Genomic DNA, 22,281 nt, shown 5'->3' on the forward strand with positions numbered 1-22,281 from the left:
ATAAATTCCAATCATATTTTACAATACGTTATGAAATATAGTTATGGCTTCAAGCAAAAAACCCTAACCAAACAAAAAACAGGAGTGTTGCAACCTAAGAGTTTTTAATCAATGACAGTCTATAGCATTTGGCCTCAATCCATAATCTGAGCTCAGACCACTAAAACTTTAATTTATCACAAATGCACAGGATAATCTAAGATCCTACCAAGACCTTATTTTGAATTAATGAAAAGCTGCCTATTTGATCAGCAAAACTTGGTCTGTACACATTAAACACAGGGTAGGTAACTTCTGTTACTTACTACTTTTACCATGTTTATCTTGATTTTTCTGAGGTTTTATTTATATTTTTATGATCTTTACAGAAAAACTGGGGATAGAGAAGATTTTGAAAAAATAATCAGTGATCATGCTAATGCAGCAGGTAATGTAAGCTTGTTTAATAATAGACATATATAAAAAATATATAGATTATATATGTTATATATATAAAATAATATATGTATATATAAATTAGTCTTGTTACTAAGAAATAATTTCCTCCATGTAAGGGCTGCAGTGATGTTGACAACACAGAGCCTAAACTGTGATCTCTGCAACTAACATTTCAGAGTGTCAAAATTTGAGCTACAGAGATGAGTTTCTCAAGTCTGAGCTGTCATAGAATCATCCACCCCTAAGATCCAACACCTAGAGGGAGTTGTAACATACATTCAGCAATGTTACAGTTTTATACTCATGAAAAACTGTTTGATCCTTTTCATCTTCTGAAGGACCATAGTCTGTTGGAAGAGAACTGCTGTAATTTGCGATACAGAACTCTCTGGCTACATCTGTAATACTAATTAACATTTCCAGGAACTGAAACGTGGTCTTCTATACGCGTAAACTGTTAAGCTGGGCCTGGCACACAGTGGGCCTGTGACAGATAACACTTTTCCAAATGATTCCCAGTAACAGTTGGGGGGTTGGAACATTCCCAACAGTCAGTCTGGATGCAGCTATCCTGTTAAAACAAATTTACTACCAAAGATGTGAGCTGTTCTGTGCCAATTGGCCTTAGTGCACTGGAATATTCCAAGGGTCATTCAGTGTATCGGATCAGGCATAGTACTTATATCTGCATGTGTGCACAGATCCTATTTTATTCTTACTTTTTATTCTTATTTTAAGTTTTTAAATTCTTACTTTATTTCTGTTGATCAAGCTGAGGCAATTGGGTTAAATCCTGTGCCAAAACGTGCATTCATTCTGTCTACATCTCTACAAAGAACATCGAGTCTTGGATCCGTCCAAACTACAACCTATTGTCTCCCTCTTTTCCAGGCAACACGGGTATGTCTTTGGTTACTGCAGGACTCCTAAATGAGAGGGCCCTCAGGTGTCAGTGCTGGATCAGGGAAGGATATTGCTAATTTGATTTGGTCTAGCATGAAAAAAAGTGGAGGTTAGCCTGAGATTCAGTGTGATGAGTGCAGTTCTGACTAAAATGTGGTTCCATGCAGGTGTTCCCGTGGAGTCTCTACGGGAATCTCTTGGTGAAGAGCTATTCAAAATATGCTATGAAGAGGATGAACACATATTAGGGGTTATTGGAGGAACCCTTAAGGACTTCTTGAACAGTTTCACTACTCTGCTGAAGCAGAGTGGCCACGGCCAAGAAGCAGGAAAAAAGGACAGACTTGAAGATGCCTCCATATTATGCCTGGAGAAAGATCAGGACTTCTTAAATGTGTATTATTTCTTTCCTAAGAAAATCACGAGTCTTATTCTACCTGGCATTATTAAAGCAGCAGCTCATATTTTGTATGAAACTGAGGTGGAAGTGATGCTCATGCCTCCTTGTTTCCATAATGACTGCACTGAGTTTGCTAATCAGCCTTATTTGCTGTACTCTATACAAGTCAAAAGTGCAAAACCTTCCTTATCTCCATGTAAACCGCAGTCTTCACTTGTGATTCCTGCTGCTGTCTTCTGTAAGACTTTCCCATTTCATTTTATGTTCGACAAGGATATGTCAGTTCTTCAAATTGGAAATGGGATAAGAAGACTTTTGACCAGGAGAGAATTTCAAGCTAAGCCCAATTTTGAAGAGTATTTTGAAATTCTTACCCCCAAAGTAAGCTGCACTTTTAGTGGAATAATGACAATGCTAAATATGCAGTTTACTGTACGAGTCAGAAGATGGGATAATACTGATATGAAATCATCCATGGTAAGAGACTTTTTATAACCAGTACTTCTGTGAGGAATTTGTTTTCTTCAGATAGACTTAAAATAGCCACAAAACATGGTGCACTTCGCATTGTCTACGTCTCAACATCTAATACAACTGAATAATAATGATTTATTGAGGGCACTCAAGTGTAATTCAGATTCTGAACTCAATATTCAGTCAAAACCGTGCTTTAGGACTTTTACGCAAGTAAAATCTGACTGTTAACTTGATTTTATTAAAAAAACCTGAAATACTGAGATAAACTCAGTAAATTGAGATAAAGCCAATGACATGCCATGCAGCTGAGAATAAGGGCATCTCCAACACAAAGACAGTGGCAGGGAAAGCTTTACCAAAATGCACCTCAATCATCTGGAAACAACAGCTCTAGGATTGGGGGAAAGAAGTAGACATTTCCTGTTCTCACTCATCCTTTGGTATCTTTGGTAATTTGGTATCTTTGATATTCTGATGGTTTCATCAGATGCAATTGCCAAAGGTCCCACTTAGTTTCAGATGATGGGATTACTTACTATCTTTGCTGAAGCTGGGTCTGTGGCAGATGACCTGGGACAGTAAAAAACATTGAATATTCAATGACTGCTTTTATTCATCACTGGCCCCAGCTGAATTCCAGCTTATATACGCCTGAGGCACTCCAGGATGAATTAACAGTTCAGACTCAACACTCCAAGAACTTAAATGAAGAATGGTAATAAAGGTTTCATCCAGTTATTAATGAAGTCGGAAAAAATGTAGCACTGATTAGCTACTTCATCTCAGATCCATTTCTGCACTAGGCAACAGTTTAATGATTACAAGAGATAGTAGGCTCTGCTTTGCTTTTGCATGTACTTTCATATGCAAATATCTGTTAGCAAGTAACGGGTTTTCTTCAAAAAATGATCTGTCAAAGCAATGTTAAGCGGAGCTCTGCAGCACCTTCCGCATTACACAGCTGAATACAGAAGGGACATAAAAACACTTCACACAAAATATTTTGCTTTTTTAGATCATTAAAATGGGATATTTCTGCCATTTATGCCTTTAATTTTAAACCGCAGTGAGTACTGAACATCCTATGATAAAATTGAAGCAGATTTTCTCACTTTGTCTTACAAAGAAAGTGGTGCATGAACTAAACACTAGAAGTATTAGCAGAAATTCATAAGCACTATAGTCAGTAACATTTTATCAATAGATGAAAATGCACAAAATTATTCTTTTTGTTTTTCTTTTCTTCCTAAGCTAAAACTGATACTGATATTCAAACATAATTAGGCATTTATCCTTAAGTTGTGGTCTAACTTTTGTACCAGAAGGCTCAAGCAAAATAGACTTATTTGATGGCTCTGTGATTTAGCACCCCTTGTTTTCTCTTAAGCAACTAAATGAAAATGTAAGGACTATGGACCAGTCTGATTTTCCTACATTTCAGCAAAATGTATTTCCTCTAAAACTTCTTGCTTCTAAACCATTGCCATGCATGTTTTGCATGAATTCTTGTTTCTTTAACTGTTTCAGGTAATGGATCTTAAAGGCCAAATGATCTATATTTTTGAATCCAGTGCCATCCTATTCTTGGGATCTCCTTGTGTGGATAGACTAGAAGATTTTACAGGACGTGGATTGTACCTCTCAGATATTCCCATTCACAATGCATTGAGAGATGTTGTTCTGATAGGAGAGCAGGCCAGAGCTCAGGATGGACTGAAGAAGAGGTTAGGAAAGCTAAAGGCAACCCTTGAGCAGGCCCATCAAGCACTTGAAGAAGAAAAGAAGAAGACCGTAGATCTTCTGTTTTCAATTTTTCCTGGAGAAGTTGCTCAGCAGCTGTGGCAGGGACAAGTTGTGCAAGCCAAGAAATTTAATAATGTCACAATGCTTTTCTCTGACATTGTTGGATTCACTGCCATCTGTTCCCAGTGCTCACCTATGCAGGTTATCACCATGCTTAATGAGCTTTATACTCGCTTTGATTACCAATGTGGAGAGCTAGATGTCTACAAGGTACACAATTTATTGCACTTCTGTGGGGTTCTGGGGCAGGAAAGGAAATGAAGACTAAATGGGACAGAGGATAATAGAAGTCCAGAAATTATTTTGCCCTAAACCTTCATTATAAGAAGGACATATTAAGATAAATCATAAAACAAACAAACAAACAAACAAACAAACAAAAAAACCCCAACAGAATCAGCTGTTCAGGCAGCCAAGAGAGAAACCCATCAAAACTTAAGAGTTAATTTTAAAAATTCATTTCAATGACAGTGCTGTGAATCTGGAGTAAATAGGTGTTTACTGTAGCTATGGGTGCCTGGCACCAGGTGAGCAAGGAAAAGTATTTTAGCATCATGCCCAGCAACAGATAGAAGTTTTGCAATTTTTCCTTTTGAATGATACTGCATGATTTGCCCAGGACTTAAATAATTTAGCAGGACAAATAAGACTCAGTCAGTATGTAGGTACAGTTCTTACTGAAGCCACAGACTATTCTTTTATATGTCAAACAGTCTAACAGTAAGGAACAAATATGCCTGTTTTAGGTTGAGACTATTGGAGATGCCTACTGTGTCGCTGGAGGTCTACACAAAGAAAGTGAAACACATGCTGTTCAAATAGCATTGATGGCCCTGAAGATGATGGAGCTGTCAGATGAGGTGGTGTCTCCCCATGGAGAGCCTATCAAGGTCATATATTTTATTGTGTTTTATATGGTTAAAGTGGGCATTTCTGTTTGTTGAGTCGCTTTTGGGCTTTTTGTCTCAAGGAAATTTCACATTGTTGCATTAACTCAGACAAGTTGGGGAATCAAGTGTGTATGGCTGGAGAAGCTGACCTTTTTAGTTCTATGAATGAGTTTTGTGGAGCGGTAAAGATGAAACAGAGATCTGAAAATCAACCCGAAAGACTTAAATGCAGTGACATCAATAGGCGCACACTGACATGCTGCAGTTTTTGTCACATGAGCAATAAGTTTGTCAGTGGCATGGAATATTCTGTTACTGTTTTCTAATGAGGAGACTAATCCTCTCTCAAAATTAGACCCAATGAGAACATCTACGTCTTTTGAGGTAACAGGTATACACATGAATCATCAAAGACATGTTCTGACTGCAGTAATCCACACGTCTTCAAAGGATTCTGTTGCTGTTCTTGTTTTACAGTCAGCTACTGAACGACTACCATAAGATAACGGTGTTAATACTGTCAGTGGTAGTTATATTTATGGCTTCCTTTCAATGAGGACTTCGTTACACATGTACTGAACTTTTCATGTAGGTGTACCTCTCACTGAGAAAAAAAGAGAAAGGCCTGTGTGCATTACAAATGATGTGGACCTTCTGCTAAGTTCAAATGTCCTGGAATGGGGTCCTGTATTAATTTTAATACAGGTGTATTAAATTAATTAATACACCTGTATTAATTTTAATACAGGTGTCTCCGTTCATTATGTCTTTCGTTTGCTCATTTTTAACATTTATCTGTTCATTTGTTCCTTTAGAAAACTTCAGGCTTCTTTGATTTTAGATTAAGGAATATTTGTATTCCAAGACAAAGGAAATGGTTATTAAGAGGATTACATGCTCCACACTTATCACAGAGAATAGCAGTATTAGATTAGAGATAAATGTTGTTCTTTTTGTATTTCACAATATCAAGTTAAATTATGCTTAAAAAATCTGGAAACATCTTGACAATATTAAAACATGTTTATAATTTCCACGCAGATGCTACCTCTATAATTTTGAATGAGGAATGCTATTACTTTTTAAAAAGTAATTTTAAAATAGGGAGAAAAAAATTATGTAAGTAAGTACCTACTAGAAGCTTCTTAGAAGAAAACTGTTTCTATTTTTAATGAAAGCATGCATCTATTTTAATGAAATGCTTCATGAAAGCATTGGCTGTTTTGCAAAGCAACAAATACGTCACACGGTCTGCTGTCATTTTATATATCAATTGTCAAAGAAAAGGCGTGACTGAAGCCTCTTACTTTAAATCAGACTTGTAAATCGATGTACATATTTCAGCCATCTTTGCTGTGTGGGTGGATTTTGCTTTTGTTGCAGGCTTTTCTGCTTTTCCACTGAAAATTAGAAATTGTGATGTCTTCATAATGATGATATTCTCTTGATATGTAAAGAGTAGCACACATAGTAGATACACAAGCTTCCCAACATCATGCCATTATTGTGTCAGAGTGCTATTCTGAAGAAAACATGTCGACATATGTATAATGCGCATAAGAAAAAGAACACATCTCAAAAAAAAAAAAAAAGGGAACATAGAAAGCAGCACCAGCTAAGCAAAACTCAAAAATCTGAGTATGAGTTACAAAGACGAGGTATCAAAATGTTTCAACTGCTGTATAATTTGATTAATTATCAAAATTCTGTACTCTGGGATTGGGATTTATTTTATGCACAGCCTTGTCAATAGAGTTCAGTTAGAATTACAGCATACACATACTCTCTTTGCTATTCCCTAAGACTTGTCTTCTGACCCTAACAGCAAAGCAAGTACTATTCATTAACTGTCACCAGTCTAACAACATTGTGTCATGTAATTCCTCCCAAGGAAGGTATCCAAGTGTCATAGTAACTTCTGATGATGTTTCTAGATCAATTCACTGCCACAGAGACCAGCATTATCACAGCCATATCAGATGAAGGATTACTTACTATAAATGTAAAGCAAGGTAAACTTCAGATAGTTTCCTCTCCATGAGCAGTGATGACCAGAACACAGACATTTTAAGGAGACTGTACTAACTCAATTTGTATTAGTAGCTCATTCTTTCTTTTTTTTTTTTTTTAATAGAGGAAGAATTTATAAAACTGACTTTATCCATTTTACCTAATAATGCTGTTTTCTGTCTTTTGTTTAAAGATGCGTATTGGCCTTCATTCTGGATCTGTCTTTGCTGGGGTTGTTGGTGTTAAAATGCCTCGTTATTGCCTTTTTGGAAATAATGTAACCCTTGCCAATAAGTTTGAATCTTGCAGTATACCTAGAAAAATAAATGTCAGCCCAACAACTTACAGGTACAGTGCTTCATATCTGTAAAATGTCCACCTGAAGTAGTTACTGTAATAGTTCATTATCTTCCTTTTTTTTTTCCCCTCTGAAGTACTGCTGTTTATTTTCCTTTTTCATTTTTTATCTGACTGCTTATGAATGCACCATGCTTATTTTTAGTCAGAATGCAACCAGCAGCAGCAAGAAAAAGGGTGAAACAGAACAGCTGATATTTATTTTTCAGATGTTACATTTAAAATAAATGGACTGTCTGGGCCAATTTTGTTTCTTACCCTGCAGCTGTATACCTCTTGCTTTTTTTTTTTTTCTTCTCTCATATATTTGGCTCTTCTTTGAGCTATGTGGCTTTCAGTGTGAACTGGATGCCAAACTGGCTGCAGGTGCCTTTGAAAATGACAACCTAACTGAAGAATTATTAAAACATTACCCTACACACCTTCATTCTCTTTTGGTTAGGGAAGATTAATGAATAGGTTGCAATGAACCAACCATGCCAGTGTTTAGTTTATACAGGTCTTGATCCCAGCTCAGTTTAAACCTTTTAGTATGGAACTTGGGCTGTACTATTTATCCACTCAGATCAGACATTTTTAGTGATGTGTACTATGTGATTATGCAGACAGCTAGCAGGCTTTCCCGTGGGAAACACAGCATCTTTCCTTTGTCCTCCGCACCTAATACTCTCTTTGTATTATCTGTTTAATTGTACTTAAAAATCACCTTGCAACATGTTCATGGCCAAGTAACAGTGTCTTATAGGAGCCAGGCAAAATAATTGGAAACTGTTTTGGATTTGATGGTAACAACAGTGTACATCTGAACTCCAGGTCCAGGTCTGAATTTTATGCCACTGAGCTGACAGAGACTATTGTTTCCTCCAGAGTGGCCAAAAGTTTTGTAAGAATGAGCTGTAGAGGGTGAACCTACTAGTAGAAAGTGATATGGCTGGCTGGGTAAAATAACCAGAAATACGGATATAAAATATTTTTTCCTTTTAAGGAAGCTCTGCTACCCTCACTGTAGCCTGGACAGGCAGTTGTTCCTACTCAGCTTGTACCCACTGCCATGTATCTGGTAAAGCCTTGTGGCCAGGTGCTGTGTCCAACATCAGACAGAGAATTTGGCACAGGATCCTGACATCCCCTGCAGTATGTGCTATGTGACTTACAGGGTGCCAAGCTTTAGATTATCTCATATAGGCGATTTAGATAAAAGTAGCACAGGTATTAGGGCACACGGTAAGTAACCTTTTCAATCACGCACTCTGAACAAAGGCAGAGTTAGCATTAGCATCGCCAGTGCTTATGTATGGTAGAAGAACAGTGCTGGCCAACAGTGATTTTTTTCCGTATCCATATGGAAAATCATTTTGAATGATACTGACTACAGTCTTTTCTTAAAACCATTAGACATGTCGTCCACACAAGATTTGCCTATAACTTGTGGCATAAGTAGGTTTCTGCATGGCTGTGTAGTCCTCTCAAGAGAATATTTGAAATGAGTATACTGTTGAAAAAAAAAAAGGTAATTAATTCTCTGAGTGCCTAGGAAGTAGGCAATTTGGTTAAAGGGTAAACTATTGTTATTATTGTTGTGGTATGTTTGTTTTTTTCCCTGAGTGAATGATGTGTCAACCTCCTTTTTGTTTAGTGTTTTTTTCTTTTTGATTCATACACAAATTCTAAACACATAACATTATGGCACCTTGCACAACTCCTGTATATTGCAATAGTTGTTTGGAAGATTAGATCCCAGTCATCAGTATTTGTCCTTACAGATTAGCAAACTGTGTTTCAGATATAGAAAACCACTGGGTTTAGTGGACACGTGTGAAAAAGCAAAATTATTAGAATCCATAAGAGGATCTCAATAGTTTAGTTAATAAGCTTTTCAGTATTTCATTAGTTGAAACATTAATTATGGTGCCAGTTTCATGTGCAAATCTGAGCTAGCTTTCAGTACTAAATAATTTTTGAAAATTTTTACCACAAACAGCACCTACATGCAAAACATTGAGAAGACAAAAAAAGAGAGGCAATACTCCTGTTTGCATGGTACACAAGTTAATAGGTAATCAAGGTTACCAAATAACCAGTATTTTTTTTTATATTTTCAGTAAATAACATATAAATATTAAATTAGATTCTGCCCTGCTACATTCTGCCCTGTCATACCTGAAGAATTATTGAATGCCTGCGCTTGTAGTAACAATTAGTGACTGATTCATTTTTAATCAAGATGATTCATTTTTGTTCTAGGTTGTTAAAGGAGTATCCAGGTTTTGTGTTCACACCTCGCTCAAGAGAAGAGCTTCCACCAAATTTTCCCAGTGATATCCCTGGAATTTGCTATTTTCTGGATGCTTATATTCAAGGAACAAACTCACAGACTTGGTTTCAAAAGAGAGATTTGGGAGATGGCAATGCCAATTTTTTGGGTGAGGAAACAGGAATAGACTAAATTGTACATTCACAAGTGTATAGAATAAATTTATAAATATTTTGATTTTTTTGTATAAATTGAAAATTTTTAAAAATGTATGAAACATGAAAGCACTTTAGATTGTTAACACCTGAAAGCCAGTATTAAAATTTCAGGAAGTATCTCACTGACTACTTTTTATTTTTCCTTTGCATAGGGAACATAGTCACTAAAATAATGTTGCAACTTCACTGTTGAAAATGCTACTAAAAACTACATTTTCCCTGTGGTAATTTGTAAGTGCTACGTAACAACTCTCTCAGTTCTTTCTGTGCTGAGAATTCTAGATGTGTTGTACATGCAGTGTGTCAGGAAATGTAACGTGCAAGTGATGCAGCCACATGCAGTGTTGTGAGCTGGTGCTTATCAATGACTATTAAAATATATTTTCTTAGTGATTCCATAAGAAAATATCCATTAAAATATTGTCATTGCTATCACATACTCCTTCCAGTGCATCATTTGGGCCCCATGCTAGAAGCTGCTGACCATCTTCTGACACTGACTGGAGTCAATGTGTTGAGGGTGCTCGGCATCTTCTGGATCGGGTTGCTTATTGTAGCTAATACACATATACATGGCAGAGTTTGCTGCTTACTGTTTCATGGACTTTATTTTGTGTATAAAATGAATATAGATTAAAACACTGTATAATCACATACTAAAGTCTCTGTAATCATCAAACAATATTTTAGTTCTTGGGGTTTTTAAAATACTTTACAAAAAATAATAATATCCACTTACTATTATGTATTAGAGCAATAAATGTTTTCTTTTTGTTGTCATTTAAATTTGAAATGTTTTAAAACAAGTGTAATAAAACATGCTTTGGAGTGTTTGCTTAGAAAGCAAATTCCAGTCAGACTGTATAAAATGGAACAGAAGCACACCAGATTAAAGCTATGACCCTTATTCAAGGACAGCAGTGTCGGTATGACATGTTATTGAAATGCCTACGGTATACTCACTTTAAAGGTGCCAGGGGAATCTACAGGTGAACAGAAATGCTTTAAAACATATGAACACATATATGAAGTATTACTATTACTACGGTACAAGCTTTTCTATCGTGGATGGTGGAACATGAGTGGAGAACTCTCAAGGGTCTGCCTCTAGACCTGGCAGAATGGAGTTTTATGAGTCCTGAGTTTAGGATTCTGCCTCTCTAACTAGCAGATCCATCTGCACAGAAATTTCTCTGTGCCACGCAGTTTGATCCCAGCTGCAGGCTGGAGGACTGCACTGCTTACACATGTAAAAATATTTCCAGTAGTATCAAATATTATTAGTTATTAGTCTAACCTCTTAAACTCTTGTGTTTTGGCATATCAAGCCATAAAAGTCTTTCTTCAAGCTACTTGCCACTGAATCAGATTTTGCTCTCAATATTTACAGGGAGCAATTACCTTAGACTAGGGTGCCATTCTGTTAATTTTCTGAACTTGACTGGTTCATTCTGAAGCTCAATATACTGTTTTATCCTACTATTTTGCAGTAGCAACTCATACAGAACATGTACCATCAGAGCCTTGAGAAAAATCCTTATAAGGGACTAGCACTAAGAACATTTTAAAAGCCTGTTTTAATTAAGGTTTCCTGTAAGCAGCATTTGAACAAAACTTGAAGCATTGAATCTTGCTATTGCTTGAGGTCTCCTATATCCATCCAATATGCTTAGAAATAATTCTGTGACACAAAAATGGAACCTGAAGGTCTCTCTCTATATACACATCTCTCTCTTGCATATACCATATATATACATGCACATATGCAGGCATACATATTTGTAATTTTTTTAACAGCAGTGTTTCAAGGAAACAACTATGCAAATCTTGGAGACTGATCTTTGCAATATTACTTTGCTCAGAGAATTCTGTTCTACTGACATGAATACCCAGAGGCTAGTAGCAGTCCCATGTGGGTGCTCCTGGATTTAAAAATGTGTCAGTATTTGACTACTGATTCTTCAGTAGGCTCATGATATTAAGCTAGTAATGACTGAAGTCAGTAGGAATCTATCCATCCCTGTCATCTGTTGGATGTTAAAAAACAAATAGACTTTTAAATAAAAAGGATTTCTTTCTCCATATCTACCGAATGGGAGGGACTCTTAGGAGTGAATTTCCTTTTGTCCCTAGGAAAGAACTATTGCTGGACTGGATGATGGCCATTCTCAAAGCCAGATTTCATATAAATCTGTCATTCAGTAGGATATTCATCATGGCAGTTCCTGACACCTTCCTAAGTGTATCTCTGTAAAATAAAATGTGCTCTAGGCCAAAGTTCTTATTACAGACCAAATTCATCTTCCAACATTACTTTTTTTAACACTATTTTCTAATACACCCTAGGCTACATTACCAGCTAGGACAGAATTGCTGTAGAATTCCTTTTTATTTCACTAACTTTTTTTCTGAAAAGTTCAAAACATTCCCACATCTACTTCAGCCTTAGTTCAGAGAAGAATCCTGATGAGGCGCTTAAGTGTATACATAAAGCAATATGCTTGAATCTCAGTGAAGTAAATAGGATTTAGGCATGTATTTAAGGCAATGATTCAAGAAAGTGCTGTAAAATGTACTTGTGTTCAGACCTGTTCTGCAAAGAAACCCACAAGTCTATGTTTAGCTTTAAGCATAAATTAAGAATTTAGGTCTCACTGAAGCTGTTCCTCTGTTTAAGTTTTTTGCTGAATGAATATGTATTTAATAAGGGACAATTATTTTTAACTAATCTTTTCACTTAGATCTTAAATAGTCCTTTCACTTTTAACTAATCTTTTCACTTAAATTAAAGCCAATGGAAAAAAAGGAATCAGAAAGCCAATAAGCAAATTGTTGAGATAAACAAAAGGAAGGCAATTTAACTGATACAATACCCGGAGATTTTGCAAGGAAATAAAGCAGTTGTTTTTAAGCTGATGTCTTGTATAGTATTATGTTGTATGATCTTGTGAAAGTCTTCAGAGACTATGCAATGCTATTTATATAAATATACAAATACCTTAATATTATGTCCAGAAAGAGTTTTATTATTATGTGAATTTTTATTTTATTAGTTCATGAAGATTCTGTGGGGCTGATTCCTGTTCACATTTACACTATGTGATGGAAGATGCATTTTTATCACCCTGCAATTTAAATGTGTAAATGGCCCTTGAAATAAATAAAAAGTGGGTCCTTTGAATCTTCACAGTGACATAGCTAAAGTAAAAGCTATAGCGAAAGAATTCAACTAGTTTTATTTCATTCAGGCAAGAGCTGATAAGATTTCAGGGAGATGTTGGAAAAAAATTCTCATTGCTGGTGTCAGAGGAAGTGCAATTAGTGTGGAGCTGGTGTTTTCTTTCTCTCTGAACTACTGTGCAAAACCAAAGCAAACGTACTCACAGAAACTGACAAAACGGTGAAGTGCACAGATAATGGAGCCCCAGGACAGATCTACTTTTTCCTGTGAAATCTTACACAGGAAGAGTTCAGAACTCCCCCAAACCCAGTTTATTTCTCCCACCATTTTCTTTTGCATTCTCTGCAGAAACAGCTGCAACAGATAGTACAGGAGGCAAAATCAGTATTTCCAGCTGAAAGCCGTCAGAATTAAGGAGAATTTCTCTTGCATCTTGGCAAGGGGACCCTTTTTCAAACCCCACCCATCCTATAAACTAGCAGGCCACTGTAGCTGCTACCATTCTTTACGCCTGCTCATTGTTCTGCAAAAGCAGTGGAAGGGGAGTTTTTGTTTCCTGCAACAGCAATAATTTTTGTGGCTATTTGCCATATAGTGTACAAGGGACTGTGTTGCTTCAAAGCCCTGCTCCAGTTTATCAGAAGTCAGCTTGGCAGGAACCAAATTTAACTTTGAGGCTGTTTCTGAAATGAAAGCTAGGACTTTCTTTTCTGCTTCTAAAGTCTGCAAGATGTGTGCCACAACAGTCTTCAGAGACCTCTGAAACCATCTCTGATGGTATGGCTGCTCACAACTGCATAGGGAGGAAATAATCAGATATAAGCTGCTCTTTTTCTTTTTCCCTTTAATTTCCCAATTCCATTTGCATGAGTTTAATGACAGTCCTTTTATGTACAGCAAAAGGAGAGAGTAAAACTCACTGTCTTATGTTACTCAGCATTGCTGAGTACTGAAGCACAAATAAAAGATGGAAGCACAAATAAAAGATGGAAGATAATAAATGGTTCTGGAACCTCCGCTACATCCAGATGCAACAGTTCAAAGAAACGTACTCTCCTGAGCACAAACAGTAGGATCTGAATGTTAAATATGCAGTTAGGCTGGAACATGAAGCTGGAGAGCCAGTCAAAGAAATAATAAACTGTGAAAGAATCTAAAACAAAGTAAACAACCTTATAAAGTTGTGTGTCTCATCTGCTTCAGCAGATTTTTAATGCTGACAGTAAAGTCAAGTTGAGCCAGTGGTTTCCTCACATAAATGGAAATGAGCACATTGATTTGCAGCCCCATTATAAGGCCTCCTTTGATGATCTGTGCTGAAATTGTTTCCCATCTTCTGAGTAGTACAAAGTTACAAATTCTTGTGCCATGACACCAACAAATGCCATGTTTATATGAGTATCCTATACACACAGCATGTAATAGGAAATAACCTAGAGGAATACATGCAGTAACATCCAAAGGATGTGAAAAGGGGCAGATTAAGTCATAGATACACTTCTGCTCTTCTGATTTTTTCAGCCCAAACAAAACCTGCCAAAGAAATATCGAGGACAATAATGTTCCCAGGAGCTTTCGACTACAAGCCTATGAAAATCAACAGGAGCCTTTCCACTGACTGCAGAAGGTGTTAGGGAAGATTTAGACATATGATTAGTTTGCTCTGCATTGCTAAGATTACATTCCTCTTACAGGGGGATGCAACAGAGCCCACAGAGTTTCTCAAATCTACACAGGTTATTGCAGTACAGAACAGCATTGACATGTTGAGGGCTGTTTCAGTCATAGCTTGTCAATACCAGTATTGGAAAATGAATGTAATGGTATAGTGAAATAGTGTGTAGTGGTACAGTAGAAATAATGAATCTTGCTGAAGTGATCTTAAAAAAAAAGAGCATATTTCTGCACCTGAGAAGTATTATTATGACAATCCCACATGTCAAGTCTCAGACCATTATGATTTGAAACACCTAACTAGAAAATACCTATAATTCAGTTTGATGTCAGTAAAGTAACTCCATCTTCAGTAAGTGAAATCCAGCCATACCATATAAGGCAGCATTTTTATTCAGGATTACGGTAACAATATAAACTGTAAAAACAAACTCCAAAGTAAAAAATGCAACTTATTAAAATATTTTGGTTTATAGTACTTGTGTATTAACACAAACCATATTGAACTGAATGTAGATGTTGTTGGCGAGCTAGTGGTCTTCCCAAAGTTACTATCTCAGCAACTGCCCTTTCATACAGTATAAAAGGATCCTATGCTACTTTTTGCTTTCATGGATCTCAACAAGAATTTCCAGATGACGTTAGCATCTCAAATCAGGAAAAAAACATGTATACCACCACTTAAAATGTACAGCAGTTGTTTTTCTCCTGTAATCACTGACTGCAACTCTTGGCTTTCTGATGGCCAGTGCAGGAGACACCTCCTGAGAAACATGTTCAGGGGGACACAAAGTGGAGACGCTCCCTTGTAGGATTTTAGTTACAGAAAACACTTTCTAAAAGGTTCCTTTTGTGCCAGCATTCCATCCCAAGCAGGTCTGAGTTGTGGCTAGTGCCACAGTTACCCTCCCACCCCTGAATACCAAAAATCAGCTGGGCAGCAGGTCACGAGCTGTACCTAGTGCATGAGATTGCGTGCTATAGTGAATAAGCTGAAGGCTTTATGGAAGTGCATCAGATACAGTCCAAATGGTTGCGTGATGTGCGTAATATATGTGACCTAACAGTCCTGATACTGACAGGGTTGGGCCTTGAAAATACAGCCCAATATTAACAGCTTAGTCTGACATTTACTTTATCTTGTTCACCTAAAGCCTTTCCTTCAGCTGAAACCAAATCTTGCCTAAGACCTACCAGATAGTCTTGATTCAGCAGGCATCTGGACTGGAAGCTGGTCCCTCTCAGCAAATCACTTGGTTGAATTCTTTAATTCAGCATCTTCCAAACTTTTAAAACGGGATCCCTGTTTTAGAAAACTAAATCAATCATTGTCTGCTTTAACTCTGCCTGTGCTGTTTTCAGTTCACATTGTACAAATCTCACCTCAGATGCTAGAAATTCCACTTGTATTACAATGGCTTAATTGCAAGAATAGCCTGCAAATGCAAGCTACCAAGCCTGAACCAAATCAGAAGAAGAAAGGCAATTTCACAATTGTCTAAAGCAATTTCGACCTTTGCAGATATCAGCACTTTTACTCAGGTACACAAAATTGCCAGGATTATCTACTTTCTGAAAACCATATCCAAAAAGAATTTTGTGTAATCTCTCTAGCATCATTTTATGAGCATGAGCGTTTACCCCATATACAGACTGAGCAAGTGGATTCCCTTGAAACTGATGAAGAATGGGGATGTTGCTAACACTGATTCCCAATCCAGTCTTCTTGCTTCCTGCCTGGGATGTGCTGTCAGGACTTCCTTGACATTTTGTATCCTCAAAACTATTTTGTAGGTGTGTGAAGAGGAAGACTACACAACATCAGAGGGCAAAACTCCCAGGTGTTGTCTTAGATCTTACAGTAGTGTTGACTCACTACCAACAGCAGGCACACAAAGATTACAAAGGGCATGTAACTACAACATTTGTATTGTATGATATGTTTCCCCATTTTCCCAAAACTTCCTTCCTACCGAATAGGAAAAGTAGATGGTGACCTGATATACTCAAATCCTAGTTAATTGGTGACAAGCTGACCCTCCTCAGCTATAAGGAAACATAGCCTTTTGTCTGGCTACAGCAGCATGATTTACTACATCACCTCTGTTGCCAGTTTCCTGGAGATTGAAGAGATTCTTAGAGATTTGCATCTCTTCAGTTTTTTGTTTGGTTTTCTACACAGATATCTTCAACCAGTAGTTTGGTTGTTTTTTCTAAAAATTTTCTTTCCTCCCTTCAAAATTAGCCTATTATTTGTATGGTTTTAACTGGTTATATTGAAACTTTTGTTCTTGGTCATCCTTCAAAAAATCTACAACTGGTTTTCCCAGTAGATTTGAAATGTGTTAAACTAAGTAGAATTGATTATTATGCCTACGTGACCTAAAAGCAGGTCTCTGCTTTTCCCTCTACTGTTCTTGGAATGCCTACTGAGATGACATTTGCCAGATTTCTAATGGCTATCCACCCATAATTTGTCTCCTCACTTACTAGCAATTTTAACAGATTTCAACACAGATTCAAAAGTTCACCAAGCAATAAATGAGATTTCAAAATATTTTAAATGCTGTCATTTGTTAACTTACATGGAAGTTCCAACACACATACTCCATCTTTTTTTTTTTTTTAATTTTTTTTCATTAGGTATGTGAACAGTTCAAATTTTAAACTTATTTTGCACTGTCTTACTAAGGACTGAACTTGTCCAATTTTACTTACATCTACAATCCATCTGGATCGATTAGCATCTATGGCTCTGCTGACTTCATGTATCAAAGGTCTCTGCCCAAGAGCTACTACAGGAGTAGCCCATCAAGTATTCATCCTATAATCCTCCTAGATAATCTCATTATCTCTTGAATATATTTTGATTCTTTTTAAGCAAGCAAAAAAAAAAATCAGTAGCTTCGTTAGGATTTTTATTTCGTATGCTAAGGCCAGGTCTTTAGATGGTACAAAGGGCTTTAAATGGGTTTTTCAAGTGGTGCACTATCTTTTTTGTTCCATGTATATCATAACATATGATGACAGTGTGTTATTTCTGAACTGCCCTTGGCATGTTGTCAGCAATCCTCTGCTCAAAATCTCCTGTTGTAAGGGTCATACCTTACTTGGAGAACCCTTTGAGAATCCGTATGCAGCAGGTTAACGATACAATGCAGAGTTTATTCACGTTGGCTACTGACGAGGACTCAACAACACAAAAAAAAAATTACCGAAAGCACTCATTATTATGCTTTTCACTTCACTAGGCTTTGAAAAAGGAATGCACAGAAATGTCTGTCATCATTTTGCCCCTCAGATTCTTTGCTTTTTAGGGGGCGTTTATCTTCCTAAAAGCTAAGTGTTTGCATTGGGATGTGAAACAACTTGTTCCTGCGAAGGGAACCGCTGCAAATGGCACTGACACGTTGCCCTGCACGTACCTACCTAACCACTAGGAACCTGCCAGGCACCTGGACTCATCTTCCGACTCAGTGTCAGGCGAGTCCCAACAACTCCAGCTGGAGAAAAGCATTTGGAAAATCCTTTCTTGATGCGCAGGAAACTGTCAGACAGAAGTTCGAAAGGTTCCCCGCTGAGGCGAACGTCGGGGAAAATAAGCCCGAGCGGGATGTATGCATTTCCTAGGCCTGTCCCTCCTTCCCTCTCCCACACACGCCGGCCTGGGGCGACAGCGAACACCGTTATCCCGCCGACCGCCGCCGCCTCAGCACCTGAGGAGGAGCAGGGCGAGCCGCAGAGCTGGCAGCGCTCATAGGGAGCCCACCTAGCCACCAGGGCAGCCGGCCCGGCCCGGCCCCCGCCCTCAGCTCCCCGCTGGGCGCAGGCAGCGGCGTCCCGGGCCGCTCCGCGGACGGCGCCTGCCCGCGGCCCCGCCGCTCCCGCGCCCGCCGCTCCCGCTTCCACGCGCCCAGCCCCCGCCGCGCCGCCGCATCCCCCAGCCACCCGCAGTCCCGCCTCCGCCTCTGATTGGAGGAGAGCGCGGCGGCCGCGCCCGCCATTGGATACTAGAGCAGCGGCCGCGCTCGCCATTGGCTATCGGCGGATGCCACTCGGGGCGGTGGCGGCCGGGGGAGGTGGTGAGGCGATCGGGACCGATCTGCTCCGCGGCGGCGGCGGCGGCGGCGGGGTGGCGGCGGCACCATGGTGAGCTCCGCCGGGCACCTTCCCTACCCAGGAGACCGGGGCTGACGGAGGACGGCTGGTCTGGTCCGGTCCGGTCAGGTCCGGTCCGGTCTGGTCTGCCCGGGCCCGTGGTGGGAGGGAAGAGGCTGAATCCGCTTGGGAAGAAGGAACCGTGAGGGGAGCCGGGGCCCAGCCCTTTGTTTTGGGGGGAGGTGGGGGGTGTTTGGGAGAGGTTTCTTCCACCCGGGGTGACCGGCACCGGGGTGGGAGGGGAGGGGTCGGGTGAGGTGGGATGCTGCGGGGCGGCGGAAGGGGCTCCCCCGCCCGGCGCCTGACCGTGCCGCCGCCTCGCCCTGCCCCGCAGTACGGCTTCGTCAATCACGCCCTGGAGCTGCTCGTCATCCGCAACTACGGCCCCGCCGTCTGGGAGGACATCAAGTAAGTGCGTGTGCGTGTCCGTGCCCGTGTCCCTCCGTCCCGTCGCGGGGGCGGGCTGGGCTGGGCCGGGGCCGCGGGGGTACCAGGGCGCCGGGTTTGCCGCCCCGCGCGGCCCTCCGGTACCGGCAGGTCTGTGTGGAGGTCTGCTGGCCGGCGGCGGTCCCCAGGAGGTGGCCTTCAGCTGTGACGAGACCAGCACGGTTCTTGCCGCGTTTCTTGCCTGCTCGGGGCCTTTCTTAACGCCGCAAAGACCCGCCTTGTTCCGTCTTTACTGATCGCCAGGAGCCGCAGCGGAGATGACATTGATCCCTGCGGTTCCCTCCGTTATACAAAGCATGTGGCAGAAGTAATGGGCAGGCAAAACATCCCAGAAACTGCAAAAGCCCTTCCTTGAGTCAGACCACCAGACGAACCATGCAACAGTTACATCTCTTTGCATTCCTGAAGGAACTAAAATACAGTTTTTAGCTAGTAAACTCTGTCTAAAACTAGTGTGAGGTTTTGGTCGTGTACTCAGCTTAAAATGAAAAAAAGTCACCGCTATAGAGAAACATGTATGAGAAGGTACATATAAGAATGATTTTTGCCTTTCTTGTCTTGAGCCTGATTTTCTGTGCCCAACCCTTGCATGTCTGTCAGTGTAGCATTTTTGCAAGGAGATGACTGTCTTCACTTTAAATTTTTGATGAATTGTGAGATTGCACTAAAAGTTTGAAATGGGTAGTGGAAACAAAATTCTATTTACCATAAATATGGTAGTATTGATACTTGGGCAAAACTACAAGAAATATTTTTAAAAACACATAAATGCTTACAGGGTTGTAAATTTACTTTGTGAGGCTTCAGGTATCTACGTAGTTAGAAGAAGGGGTTTAATATGGTCTCTTGATATTGTATGTTTTAAGGGGGAAGTAGATTATCTAACTTGGAGAAAGTGGTCTTCTTTTTACTGGACACCTTCTGTATTCCTCTCTCCCATTTATTTTGTGCCAATTTTAATATGTCAATGTAGCTGTCTTGCCACTGTCCTAATACAATTTTTGGAGTTAAGGACTGCTCTTGACTGTGAGATTTTTGTGACCGTGACACTTTTTTTCAGTAATCCATTCATCAAGAATGTGGTAATCTTACACAGTACTGTGAAATCAGAGAATCATAGAAATGTTGGTTTCAATGGATCTCTGGAGGTCATCTAGTCCAGTCTCTGTTCCAACCAGGACTGTTACGGGCACTAGACCATGGCTCAGCTATGACTTTTGTCTAGCTGAGACTTTAAAATCACCAAAGATGGAGAGTCCACAGTTCTGGTTCAGCAGACATTCGCTGTTCCAGTGATCCCTGACAGTCTGTAAGTTACTCTTTGCAAATGCAGTTCTATGGATTGCGTAGATGAGTCTTCAGTGAATGCCACACAGTTTTCTGCTCTAAGTTGTGAGCTATAGAAGGTTATTTTTCTTACATACCTTGTCTAAACACACTGATCTATTTTGAATTCTTATGGTTTGATACTGGTTTTATATGACACATGTAAGTTAAGAGATTTAGTAAAAAACAGTGATACACACATCATTTTCCATGAAAATTATAAAAAAAAATGTATAAGATACAATAAAGAATGTTCACTCTTTGCTGGCATGCCATCCCTTACCAAGATGCTTTTGAGTATTATGGTCTGCTTTTGTCCAGATTACCCACTGAATAGAATTTGTATTTAGGATTGATGGATCTGAGAAGATACAAAGAAGTTTCTTCTTTAGTACAAGATCATGCTGCAGACTGTCAGAACTTGGTCATAATTCCTGATGCATCCTATCTCTAAGATTTTACACATGCCTAATAGAATACTGAAGATAACTAAAGCCTATGAGGAGTATTACTCATTTAATGCTTTGGCGAAATTTAATAGAAAGATACGAAATATTTTGCTAAAGGTCAGCTGTGAAAATTCAGGGAGCTGCCACATCCCATTTCTGTCTTTCAGCTGAGAAACATTTCTGTCTTGTAGCAGCCCAACAGCGAGGCTCTGCTTTTAACTCACAGAGGAGATGGCTTTCTGGAAGGAAACTGTACCAGAACACCACCCAAACAGAAGAATGGAACATGATCTGCAAGAAAGAGCCGACATATATGCAACAGCTGCCATAGCTTCTTATGCAAAAGGTGTTTGCAACAGGGTATTTATTCAGCAGGATTTATCTTAAAAATAGTGTGTCCTAGAGTTTAGAATCCAGCAAACAAACCCCTATATATCTCACTGGAATGGAATATAGTGGTTGTGCTGGTTTAGGGGATGGTACGGGGTCAACTGATAGCCACTGAATGCTTGTTGCTTTAGGCACTTTAAGGCCCTGTGGTACACTTATAGAGATGTTGTGGAAGAGGTTAGATGTTTTACCTTATGTAAGCAAATACAGACTTCTTGCAAAGGCTTTGTTAGAACTGTTAATCATTTAGGAAACAAAGGAAAGATACAGACCAGTGTTGTGGCATGCTGGGTTGAATCAGTTCGATCACTAATGGTTGAATTGGAGGAGTAGTTGTTGAAGTCAAGAGTCTTTGGCTGTTAAAAAAGAAAAAAAAAGAGAGGAGCTTTGCACTGTTAATGTGGTTGAATTTGCAACAACTTAGGTGTTTCTGTGAAGCAGAGAGGCCTCTGGGTAGCTCATTACAAAATTTGACATCTAAGCCTTTTTTTTTTTTTTATGTTGAGCTGATCACATATTGCTGTTTTGTTCTCCCTGAAGTCACTGCAGAAGCTGTGAATCAGCATTGCAGCGTGGTGGGTTGTGATTACTGAGTGATTCTCAAATGCCAGCGGGTGAATTTGTACTTAATATTGATAGAAGTGAAAAGAAAACATAGAACTGAATAAACTGAAGTAATGAAAACAGGTCATTCTTAAAAAAAAAAATTACATTCAGAAAAGTTAAATACTGAATTGAAAGGGTATGCTCCATCAGAAGCATGAAAACTCTTGTCTCCTGTACCTTCTTCAGTCAAAAGTGACATTGAATGAAGTTCTTAAATATAGAATTTGGGAGACCATGTAGTTGAATTTAATGCTCTTATGAGAGTGGTGTTTTCACTAGCATCACTTACTGTTAACTGAG

At 39.2% G+C, this 22,281-nt stretch overlaps 2 protein-coding genes across 3 annotated transcripts in view; both read left to right on the plus strand.

The window, feature by feature from the left end:
* Positions 1-10,732, plus strand: part of GUCY1A1 (guanylate cyclase 1 soluble subunit alpha 1) — a 33,249-nt gene extending 22,517 nt beyond the window's left edge. For both annotated transcript variants that reach the window (XM_082316391.1, XM_082316392.1), the window contains exons 4-9: positions 369-427; positions 1,509-2,218; positions 3,746-4,231; positions 4,768-4,911; positions 7,115-7,269; positions 9,523-10,732. In XM_082316391.1, the coding sequence (XP_082172517.1) occupies positions 369-427; positions 1,509-2,218; positions 3,746-4,231; positions 4,768-4,911; positions 7,115-7,269; positions 9,523-9,724 (1,756 nt within the window). In that variant the 3' untranslated portion in view covers positions 9,725-10,732. The remainder of the gene's footprint in view (positions 1-368; positions 428-1,508; positions 2,219-3,745; positions 4,232-4,767; positions 4,912-7,114; positions 7,270-9,522) is intronic.
* A 7,976-nt stretch (positions 10,733-18,708) lies between these two features.
* Positions 18,709-22,281, plus strand: part of GUCY1B1 (guanylate cyclase 1 soluble subunit beta 1) — a 47,073-nt gene continuing 43,500 nt past the window's right edge. The window contains exons 1-2 of the mRNA XM_082316285.1: positions 18,709-18,754; positions 19,098-19,171. Of these exons, the coding sequence (XP_082172411.1) occupies positions 18,752-18,754; positions 19,098-19,171 (77 nt within the window). The 5' untranslated portion in view covers positions 18,709-18,751. The remainder of the gene's footprint in view (positions 18,755-19,097; positions 19,172-22,281) is intronic.

The sequence above is a fragment of the Platalea leucorodia genome, assembly GCF_965183815.1.
Source record: "Platalea leucorodia genome assembly, chromosome: 6".
NCBI classification, from domain to species: Eukaryota; Metazoa; Chordata; class Aves; order Pelecaniformes; family Threskiornithidae; genus Platalea; species Platalea leucorodia.